This window comes from Salmo salar, chromosome 04 (genome assembly GCF_965601325.2).
Source record: "Salmo salar chromosome 04, fSalSal1, whole genome shotgun sequence".
NCBI classification, from domain to species: domain Eukaryota; kingdom Metazoa; phylum Chordata; class Actinopteri; order Salmoniformes; family Salmonidae; genus Salmo; species Salmo salar.
The window spans coordinates 24,144,250-24,156,247 of NC_138294.1; the positions used below are offsets into that span (position 1 = coordinate 24,144,250).

Sequence of the window (11,998 nt, forward strand, 5' to 3'; positions counted from 1 at the left end):
TGGGTTTAGATCTTCTGTTAAATTGGTGTTTGCATTATTTTGTGAAAGTGAAGTTCAATGGTAGAAATGAAGGCTATGCTTCTTGCTGGACATATAGTTGATGTAGTCAGTTGGTTTTGAGATCTGATTTGGCCTATTCAATTACTGAACACATTGGTCAATTGCATTTGATTGGTCAGTGAAAAGTACAGTTTCCACCAATGGTTCTCACACATACTGTATAGACAGTATATAGGCCTAATAGTACACAACAATAATACATCACTAATAGTTACTTTCCAGGTAATGACCCGCAGCTAATCAGTGGCTTCCTCCTCATTAATCAAGCACACATACATACGTGTGACTCAAATCATTAGTATTGTAATATTAGTAAGGCTAAGTTATTCATTATTTATATCCGTCTACTTCAGTGGTCACCAACCAGTCGATCTCCAAGGCTTTAGTAGTCGATCGGCAAACATTTCTGTAAAAAAACAACAACGATAGCCTTGTTCCTATTTTTTTTTTTATTAGTCTCGGGCTGTTGGTGGTAGGTGAAGACAATTCAGCTGCCCTGCGCACCGGGTAGGCAAACTGTTGCCATTTCATGTGTCTGAAGGTACAAATGCTGCCTTCCCGGTGGGCCTGGAGAGGAAATCAAGTGCACAATTTTTAATTTTTTTTTATTTCACCATTATTTTTAACCAGGTAGGCTAGTTGAGAACAGGTTCTCATTTACAACTGCAACCTGGCCAAGATAAAGCAAAGCAGTGCAACACAAACAACAACACAGAGTTACACATGGAATAAACAAACATACAGTCAATAATACAATAGAAAAAGTCTATATACATACAGTGTGTGCAAATGAGGTAGGTTAAGGGAGGTAAGGCAATAAATAGGCCATAGTGGCGAAATAATTACAATAAAGCAATTAAACACTGGAGTGATAGATGTGCAGAAGATGAGTGTGCAAGTAGAGATACTGGGGTGCAATGGAGCAAAATAAATAACAGTATGGGGATGAGGTAGTTAGATGGGCTATTTACAGATGGGCTATGTACAGGTGCAGTGATCTGTGAGCTGCTCTGACAGCTGGTGCTTAAAGTTAGTGAGGGAGACATGAGTCTCCAGCTTCAGTGATTTTTGCAGTTCGTTCCAGTCATTGGCAGCAGAGAACTGGAAGGAAAGGCGGCCAAAGAAGGAATTGGCTTTGGACAGTGCTATGCCTCCGCTTGTCAATCAGATTGATCAGATGACCGAGTCTGCAGTATCGTAGGAGGCATAAAAGAAAGCTACGGCAAAATTGATGCTGTGAGATTTCAAAACGTTTAAAACCATGACTAGAGAGAGACTGTCAACGAATACAGCAAAGACTTGCTGTTTTTATGAGTGAGTCACATGCTAATGGAAAAGCCCTGTCTATGGTCATCTCGTCACGCAGACAGCTTTGGCTCTTACAGTGAGGGAAAAAAGTATTTGATCCCCTGCTGATTTTGTACGTTTGCCCACTGACAAAGAAATGATCAGTCTATAATTTTAATGGTAGGTTTATTTGAACAGTGAGAGACAGAATAACAACAAAAAAAATCCAGAAAAATGCATGTCAAAAATGTTATAAAATGATTTGCATTTTAATGAGGGAAATAAGTATTTGACCCCTCTGCAAAACATGACTTAGTACTTGGTGGCAAAACCCTTGTTGGCAATCACAGAGGTCAGACGTTTCTTGTAGTTGGCCACCAGGTTTGCACACATCTCAGGAGGGATTTTGTCCCACTCCTCTTTGCAGATCTTCTCCAAGTCATTAAGGTTTCGAGGCTGACGTTTGGCAACTCGAACCTTCAGCTCCCTCCACAGATTTTCTATGGGATTAAGGTCTGGAGACTGGCTAGGCCACTCCAGGACCTTAATGTGCTTCTTCTTGAGCCACTCCTTTGTTGCCTTGGCCGTGTGTTTTGGGTCCTTGTCATGCTGGAATACCCATCCACGACCCATTTTCAATGCCCTGGCTGAGGGAAGGAGGTTCTCACCCAAGATTTGACGGTACATGGCCCCGTCCATCGTCCCTTTGATGCGGTGAAGTTGTCCTGTCCCCTTAGCAGAAAAACACCCCCAAAGCATAATGTTTCCACCTCCATGTTTGACGGTGGGGATGGTGTTCTTGGGGTCATAGGCAGCATTCCTCCTCCTCCAAACACGGTGAGTTGAGTTGATGCCAAAGAGCTCCATTTTGGTCTCATCTGACCACAACACTTTCACCCAGTTGTCCTCTGAATCATTCAGATGTTCATTGGCAAACTTCAGAAGGGCATGTATATGTGCTTTCTTGAGCAGGGGGACCTTGCAGGCACTGCAGGATTTCAGTCCTTCACGGCGTAGTGTGTTACCAATTGTTTTCTTGGTGACTATGGTCCCAGCTGCCTTGAGATCATTGACAAGATCCTCCCGTGTAGTTCTGGGCTGATTCCTCACCGTTCGCATGATCATTGCAACTCCACGAGGGGAGATCTTGCATGGAGCCCCAGGCCGAGGGAGATTGACAGTTCTTTTGTGTTTCTTCCATTTGCGAATAATCGCACAAACTGTTGTCACCTTCTCACCAAGCTGCTTGGCGATGGTCTTGAATAGTTAGTGAAAGCGGTTAGTGTAACATAAAAACAATCTTGTCCCTGACATCCTTGGAGAGCTCATTGGTCTTGGCCATGGTGGAGAGTTTGGAATCTGATTGATTGATTGCTTCTGTGGACAGGTGTCTTTTATACAGGTAACAAACTGAGATTAGGAGCACTCCCTTTAAGAGTGTGCTCCTAATCTCAGCTCATTACCTGTATAAAAGACACCTGGGAGCCAGAAATCTTTCTGATTGAGAGGGGGTCAAATACTTATTTCCCTCATTAAAATGAAAATCAATTTATAACATTTTTGACATGCGTTTTTCTGGATTTTTTTGTTGTTATTCTGTCTCTCACTGTTCAAATAAACCTACCATTAAAATTATAGACTGATCATTTTTTTGTCAGTGGGCAAACGTACACAATCAGCACGGGATCAAATACTTTTTTCCCTCACTGTACAGACAAAGATGTCGGCCTCCGTGAAGAAACCCTTTATGGAGCTGGGTTTTTTTTGGGGGGGGGGGGGGGGTCCTGGTGTGGACACCATTTTGGACCAAATGGCGAAGCTGCGGAAAGACAAAGAGACCCTGCAGTCTTTCATGGGTCCCCCCTGCCCCGCGTTACCCTACCCAGAGACCATTGCAGTCTAGACCTCAGATCTCCCCTGCCTTGTAAGGCCGCTTGGGCCCTCCCCCAAACCAGTCACACCCTGATCAGCCACGTCAACAGGCTCTGGGTCAGCAGTGGCGCCACCACCAGCACAGGCAGCGGCATAACAAGCACTATCCCTCTGCTCCGAAGAAGGACGTGCCCCCTCAGTCATCCTGATGGGTGTGGCACCAGCATCAGCCGCTTCTCCCATGCCCATCGGGCAAAGTGGGAGCTTGTGGAGTCCCCCTTGGTGCTGGATACAGTACTAGAGGGGTACAAACTGCAGTTCCGTTGCCGGCCACCACCTTTCAGAGAAGTTTGGTCAACTACAATAGCCAACCCCCTGAAAAGAGAAGCTCTCCAACTGTAGATTGCATTCTTTACCAGCAGGGAGGCAATCAGATAAATCAAAGCATCAGAACACCACAGTGGGTTCTATGGAGTATATTTCCTAATCCCCAAGTGGGATGGCAGCTTTCACCCCATCCTGGACTTGATGCCTCGCAACTGGTGCTTGAAAACCCTGCCCTTCAAGATGTTATCAGCCCAGGCCAGTGGTTCACCACTGTCAACCTAAAAGATGCCTACTTCCACGTACCGATCCACCCGGCTCTCAGGACGTTCCTGCACTTTGCATTCAACGGCATAACGTACAAGTACCAAGTGTTACCTTTCGGCCTCTCCCTGGCACCAAGAACATTCACAAAATGCATGGATGCCACTCTAGCACCGCTAACATCACAAGGGATGATCATACTAAATTACGTAGACGATTGGCTAATCTGTGCTCAGTCACAAAAACAGGCAGCAGCAGTCACGACATCTCTCCTGAAGCACATCTCAGAGCTAGTCCTCAGGTTGAACACGCAAAAAAAGCCACCTGGTCCCCATACAAACTGTGACCATCGTGGGCATGAGGATCGACTCATCTCTAATGAGGGCTCAACTCACTGAAGTATGAGTCCAGAAAATAGTAGATCAGCTCAATCCTTTTGTCCAAGACCAGAAGGTGACTGTTCGTCAGTGTCAGAGACTGATGGATCTCCTCTCCGCAACCTCTCTTTTTACCCCACTGGGCCTTCTACACTTGAGAACCCTGCAGAGGTGGTGCAATGCTCAAGGTTTACGTCCCAACAGAGGTCTGTGCTCTCATGCTGCGTTTACATGCTAGTCGGAATTAGGAAACTCGGAAAATGACACGGCACGCGTATAACTACAACCAGTCGGCAAGTCAGAAATGTCAGAGTTTCCTAGTTCTGACTAGCACCTCAACGCGGCACCAGTTCCGACGCCTGTCAGATGATAGTGTGACGTCCGAAGCTTCGAATGTCATCATCATGTGGTATTGCCACTTTGATACAAGCATCGATATGTTGTGTCGAATCAGTAGTGCTTTGAAAACTGCATCGGAGTGTCAGAGCTCAGTATCAATCATTCCATCACTACCCTCAGGGTTCCCCAGACCCTCCTCACACCCCTCTTCCTTCACCAGCAGCACCTCTGGACCCTCCTCCTCCTGGAAGAGACAGGTGATACAGATCACGCAGACATACACTACCCAAAGGTACGTACGTACACACACACGCGCGCACACATAATAAACACACTTTCAACATGGAGCATTATTAACCCATCCTCACTACATTTGAGTACTATACTGTAGTTACCGAATTACTTCATTGTTGTTAAACCCATCATGGAGGACATAAATATGTTGTGTGTAAAAATAACTGATATAAGTCAAAAGTCATGATCACACAAACCTGACTAAACTATTTTGACGTGTACGGTAGGTGTTTGTTGGTATGTGTAGGTATACAGTGCATTCGGAAAGTATTCAGACCCCTTGACTTTTTCCATATTTTGTTATGTTACAGCCTTATTCTGAAATGTATTAAATACTTTTTTCCCTCATCAATCTACACACAATACACCATAATGGCCAAGCAAAAACAGGTTTAGAATGTTTGCTAATGTATTAAAAATAAAAAACTGAAATACCTTAATTACATAAGTATTCAGACCCTTTGCAATGAGACTTGAAATTGAGCTCAGGCGCATCCTGCCAAAAGTGCTTCAACAAACTACTGAGTAAAGTGTCTGAATACTTATGTAAATGTGTTATTTCCTGTTTTTTTATTTTTTATACTTTTGCAAAAATTTCTAAAAACCTGTTTTTGCTTTGTCATCATGGGGTTTTGTGTGTAGATTGAGGGGGGGAAAAACAATTTCATCCATTTTAGAATAAGGCTGTAACGTAACAAAATATGGAAAAAGTCAAGAGGTCTGAATACTTTCCAAATGCACTGTATTTCGTGTGTACAGTATATAGGTATAAAGCACTGTCATGTGTATGCAGAATAGGATGAGATCAGAAGTGATGTATACTAAAGAGTCTCAATGAAAGTCTTAGAATGAAAAGTCCCATTTTATGTTTATTAAACATAAACGAGAGTTAAATACACCATATATGTAAACCACACATACACACGCATCTGTGTGTGTCTGGCAGAAATCTCAACTTGGATATCGGCCCACAACCTCAAGCTCAACAAGATGTTGCTGCTCTTCCTGCCGTGGAAAGCCTGCCCGCTCAAAGACCTCTCCATCACGGTTGACATCTCCACTGTGTCCCCCTCCCAGAGTGCAAAGAACCTTGGCGTGACCCTGGACAACACCCTGTCATTTTCAGCAAAAATCAAAGCAGTGACTCACTCCAGCCGTAGAGTACGACCCTTCCTCAGACAGGAAGCTGCGCAGATCCTAATCCAGGCGCTTGTCATCTTCATTCTAGACCAAAATCTGCATGAACTTGACAAACTGCATTATTTTTCTAATTGAAAAGTGTCTTGGGAAAAAAATCAAGTAGTTGAATGGAAGTAATGAAATAGGCATTTGTGAACATCATATAGCCTACACAGTACAAACACGATATGTAACAGACTTTTTAGGCTTATATCACACAATGGCTGTGTCCGAATACCCATAGTAGCGTACTAAATAGTATGCCAAAAAATACAATTCTATAATATATGAAATGTTGAAAATAGTACACCAAATGCATCATCTATTGTGTGATTACGTAGACTCCCGCCATTCGTTCTTTTTGGTACAGAGCATTAATTTTTCTGATGATCAGCTGTTGTCAAACACGTGAGTGGGAAAAGGTGAGTGAATTCTACTAGATCCAATGCCGAAATTAGTATGCAGTTTAAGTATATCGTACGCTAGTATGGGTATTCGGACAAGGCCACTGTCTCAATACAATATTCTACACAGGAATATTCAACACTGAAATCTGTTACTCTTGTTATTCCAAATGAAAATGTATCTTTAATGCAAGGTTTGATCTAAATGTCAGAAGCTATCGAGGGGAATGGTTACTTTCTATGTTATAGAGTCAAATGTTTTTTCTGCTTATGTATCCTGAGGTAGCTCCTCTCTGAGAAACCTCTTCCCGCAGTGCGTACAGGCAAACGACCTTTCTCACGTGTGAAACTTCAAGTGCATCATCAGCTGGTTCTGGTGGGAGAACGTCTTCCCACACTAGGGGCAGCTGAATTGTTTCTTCCCTGTGTGGATCCTCTGGTGCCTCTTCAGGCTGGATGAGTGTGAGAAGCGCATGTGACACTGGGTACAGCTGTAAGGTTTCTCCCCTGTGTGGACCCTCTGGTGGATCTTCAGGTTCCAAGCCAGGGAGAAGCGCATGTGACACTGGGTACAGCTGAAGGGTTTCACCCCTATGTGGACCCTCTGGTGGATCTCCACCTTCTGAGGGCAGTTGAAGCCTTTGTTACAGAACATACAGAAGAACCGTTTCTCCTTATTACCGCCTGATGTTGCTCCCCCTCCCTGGGCTCTAGCCCTGTCGTTTGAGTTTAATACCTGATCGAAAAGGGCACGGTTGTGTGAATCGGAAGGTGCCATAGACGTGGACGCTGGGTCGCGATCCTTGAGCGTGTGTAAAGGGGAGTGGGTTGCGATATTTGGATTTGGCTCTAAGCTTTCCCTGTAGTCTAAGAAGTCACTCTTGTTTTCCTGAGAGTGTCCTTCTCCTAAGTGAGTCTCGTCTGCATTCCATGTCAGAAGAGCATCACCCTCCACTTTCACAGTCACCTCATCTATGACCAGACCCTCCCCTTTCTTATCTAGGCACCCTTCAGAATATACACTACTACTGTACCGGTTCCAGTCCCCTCTCATTGAATTAGTCTGTGTATCTAAGCCCACAGGCACGTCACCAGGTATCATCTCTGTGTCTGTAGCGTATGAACAGGACGGATCATTGCCAGTCTCTAACGCATCACCTGAGTCCTGATGGAATAGAACCGTCCTCGGGCTCCCGTACACTAAATACTCTGAGCGGGGAGCAGGAGGACAGCTCAGTCGCTCCAGCACCGTTAAAGACTCAGTGTCTGTCTCTGACTTGAGGACGGTGTTCAGCGTTCCACTGACCTCCGTGATGCTGCATTGGGCCCTGGGCAGTGCTGGGGCGAGGGTGGGGTCCTCCGTGGCTACAGCAGGCACTCCAGTCTGGATGTCTCTGCTGTGCGGTGGGTCCTCCTTTCCTTCATACCTTTCCAGCTTGAACCCAGGACCTGCAGCCTCTGCATCTGCAGACTGACACAAGAAGAGAGGAGATTATTACCGGTACATGAGTTGAATTGGATAACAATGTCATAGGGTAGTCTCACAAGCTCCCCTGTGGCAGATAAATCAGGATGTACATGTAAGCAAATGAATAGCTGAGGGTAGCCTTTGAAATAAATGGGCCACATTTGATTTATTGTAATTTTTTATGTTACACTAACCGCTTTCACGATAACATGCTGGGTTGAGGTTCCACTCCCCTCATCTATAGCTATTGGTTGGTCAACTCTCCACACGTTGTGTCCTACTGGCTTCACAAAGTTCCTGTGGCCTCCAGTGAGATGTCCTTCACCTAAGACAGTGATTGGGGGAAAAGAGGTAGTTAAATTAGGTACTGTCCATGCTTAATGCTATATTCTACACTATTGACAATATCTACAATTGGCAAGGAGGATCTAAGGTAACACTTATCATAACATCTTGATATACTATTTATTGATGGATTGATTATGCTCCATGCATCAGACTATTTAAATTTAGTATGACAATAGGAAATTCAGTGAATCAAGAATCTGATTAGAATATAGTATTGTGTCTTTGTGCAAGAAGAATTTGTTCTTAATTGACCTGCCCGGTAAAATAAAAGAATTATGCAAGATGGGGAAGTATTGCATACTATCCAAAAACGGACCAAGAACCAATTCTGGGTAACACATCTGAACACAAGCACAGAGGGGAACGGGGCGACAGGCCCCACAGCCTCGGCCTTCTGCAAAATCAAAATGTACCTCTTGCCATGCCTCTGTATCGGTCGAGGATTTTGACACTACTGGGACGACTAGCTAGGGCGCGCTCTCGAGTTGTCCTCTCTGCGCGCTCCCGTGCCACCTTCAGTTCAAGTAGCTGTAGTTTCCTCTGCAATGCCCTGTTTTCTTTCTGGCTTTGAGTTATTTCCAAACGAAACACTGCATAGTCGTCGTCGACGAGTTTACAGATCTCTGCCACGGCTGCATTCGCTAGCACCTCCATAATGGAGGCTATTTGAGTGTGAAAAACCATACATTTAGCCATTGTTAGCAGCTACCTAGCATTACTATCTACCAACCAAGTTCTGTCTCTAACGCGAATTAAATACTACCTGGGTGTAACTATGTGAGGCTATGCAGTTAAATTAGTCATATTCTGAGTTCCAGGGTGTTAATAAACGTCTAAATAACAACAATAGAAACACTAAGGTACGAAATTGTTCTTAGTCAATGTTCACTTCCGTTTACACTGAAGAGAACGGATCTAATTGGTCGGCGTCATGGCTCAAAATGGCGTCTTTAAATCAAAGGTATGCGCGCTGTTTGAATTACGTTACTGCTTATTACATGACACATCAAATCTCATATTCATGATCAGTATCTTTCAAGCTGAGAGCAGACCTGTTTAGAAAGAACAGTGTGTTAACAAGAATAGAGTAGAAAATAATATAATTACTTTATTCCATCTACATCACCTCAGTAAGGTAAATATTAACACCCAACATCAGCGGTATTTATAAAGTCACTGAACAAGCTAATTGGCACGTGTGTTTTTCTGTTGCTCATTGGAAAAACACAATTTCAGTCTTAGAGGTGTGTTTCCTCACCGATTCCGCATTTGGTTAATTAGCCCAATAATTAGCCCCCATGAAACACTGTAGACGCAGGATCCTATTTCACGTCCTCAAAATCCCCAATATGAATCTAACTAACATAACAAAAATCTTTAATTCATTTTGACGTTCATGCCGAGGGTGTTTTAGTTGCACAATTTTACATTAACTAAGGAGCTGATGGGCAGGACTATCTATGCTATTGGATAGAGCGCAGCCACTGCAGATGTTCACCCCATGTTAGTGAGCAAATGGACATTGTCAAATCAAAACCCAACCTTCATTTACCCGTTGTGATGCACGGATGTTCCAAACTCCGTTTTTAGAAGAGACTGACTTTATGACCAAAATCATCCTATTTACACTTTGTAGTCCAGTTTGACACTAGAATAACGGTTTCTGACCCGTTTTCAAAGGGATTCATTGCTTTTTAAAGACTGTCACTCTTTAACTCTTACCCTATGAGGTCCGGAGCCTGCTGGTTTTCTGTTCTACCTGATAATTAATTGCACACACTTGGTGTCCCAGGTCTAAATCTGTCCCTGATTTAGAGGTAGTAACAATGACAAAGTACATTGGAACTGGCTTCGAGGTCCAGACTTGAGTTTGAGGGCCCTATATTATATTATGTATATGTACAGTCACCTCCATAATAATTATCACCCTTGATGAAGATGAGCAAAAAAGACTACAATGAATAATTCAAATATTGAGCTACAGTGCCTTCAGAAAGTATTCACACTCCTTGACTTTTTACACATTATGATGTGTTACAAAGTGGGATTAAAATGGATTTAATTATCATTATTTGTCAACGATCTACACAAAATACTCGGTCAAAGTGGAATAAAAATGCTAATGTTTTATTATAAATGGAAAATAAACAATAATATATCTTGATTAGGTAAGTATTCAACCCCCTGAGTCAATACATTGTAGAATCACCTTTGGCAGCGTTTACAGCTGTGAGTCTTTCTGGGTAAGTAAGTCTCTAAGAACTTTGCACACCTGGATTGTACAATATTTGCTCATTATTGTTTTTTAAATTCTTCAAGCTCTGTCAAGTTTGTTGTTGATCATTGCTATATAGCCATTGTCAAGTATTTTCAAGCTGATTTAAATCAAAACTGTAACTTGGCCACTCAGGAATATTTCATGTCGTCTTGGTAAGCAACTCCAGTGTGTTTAGGCATTTGTCCTGCAGAAAGGTGAATTAGAACAGTTGAAAATTCCTTATATGAGAACAGTTGCCAATTCCTTATATAATTTTGTTTTATGCTTATTGCACATTTATAAAACAGACTAGACAGGTACTATAACGGTCTCCGGCTAAAATATTGTTAGCGGTACCCCAATGCCGCGCGCCACAAACTCAACATTCATTTCCTAGAATCAATGTTCATTGATACTCTCGTTTTAGTAGTGTCTGCTCTGTGCGCAATTAGTGTAGTTGAGACATAAAAAGGGTGTCGTATTTGTCTTGCTTTGTACGCTTTGTACAAAATAATAAAACACAGAACTACAGGATGTTTCTTAACATAACTCTTTATTAACTAGCTACAACTGCATGTTCGCCTATCTCCAATCACGATCAACTGGCCATGACCTAACCGTCTGGGTGGTCTTAACCAATCACCGCACAGTATGATACGGCGGTAAAATGGATCCAATTATAATTCAGTATGTATTCACATATGAATATTACATCCCCCTTCTTTTAAACAAAATACAAATGTTTTACATATTCTAAGCTTTTCTTTTGGATACATGCTCTGTAGTTTGAACTCAAGGTAAGTAACCATTTATATTGCATAATACACCAACTGAATCAACATAGACTCTGAAACAATGATCCAACTTTTCAAACAAGGGATTCTCAGCAACTCGGCTTTCACTGTAGAAATGACATCTTAACATTTCAAACAAATACAATACCAAAGCATGTCAAGTCAACTTTCAATAACAAGTTTACAGTCCGGAACTCTTTTAGGGCAGCGATCCGCCTACACCCTTTGACATTTCACAGGTCTAGGACAGCTCTGGGCTTGACCTCTCTTCCTGACCTTGTGCGATATGATGTTGTGCATGCTTCTGTGTCAGTCAACAGCTCTTGTGGTGTTGCAGGTAAGTGTGGTGTATGTTGTGCTGTGTGTGTGTTTAGTCCATCACGTTCTCTTTCAGGGGAACAGTTCATCTCATCAGTGTGTTGTTCTTTTGTGTTCAGTAGGTGACGACGATTGCGGCGGTACACCGCTCCTTCTGCGGTGCGGACGTGATATGAACGTTCAGTGTCAGCTGGCTGGATGACGACTGCTGGTTTCCAGAGGCCATGCTCCTGGATTCTAACTGACTCTCCGTCGATCAGTGGTGGCAGTGGTCTAGCTGACCTGTCGTAGTATCGCTTTTGTTGTTGTTGTCTCTGTGCACGTTTTTCATGCATTTCCTTGTAGCTGACGACCTCAGGTTGCAGCTGCTGGTTGGTGCTGGGAAGGGTTGAGCGAAGTCTGCGGCTCATCAA

General features: G+C 43.1%; 1 protein-coding gene across 1 annotated transcript; it reads right to left on the reverse strand.

Annotated features, from left to right (window-relative positions):
* Nucleotides 1-5,666: 5,666 nt before the first annotated feature.
* LOC106602444 (uncharacterized) lies at nt 5,667-9,116 on the reverse strand. Its single transcript, XM_014195098.3, has 3 exons — nt 8,630-9,116; nt 8,063-8,193; nt 5,667-7,871 (listed from the first exon to the last, which is right to left on the reverse strand). Exons 1-3 carry the CDS (start codon nt 8,910-8,912, stop codon nt 6,798-6,800), a joined length of 1,488 nt encoding a protein of 495 aa, XP_014050573.1. The 5' UTR covers nt 8,913-9,116; the 3' UTR covers nt 5,667-6,797.
* Between the last annotated feature and the right edge of the window lie 2,882 nt (nt 9,117-11,998).

Coding starts and splice junctions, on each gene's coding strand:
- LOC106602444 (XM_014195098.3), bottom strand. CDS start 8,912: ATGGCTAAATGTATGGTTTTTCACACTCAAATAGCCTCCATTATGGAG. Junction 8,194..8,629: donor ATACAGAGGCATGGCAAGAG/GTACATTTTGAT, acceptor TCACTGTCTTAG/GTGAAGGACATCTCACTGGA. Junction 7,872..8,062: donor AGCATGTTATCGTGAAAGCG/GTTAGTGTAACA, acceptor TTCTTGTGTCAG/TCTGCAGATGCAGAGGCTGC.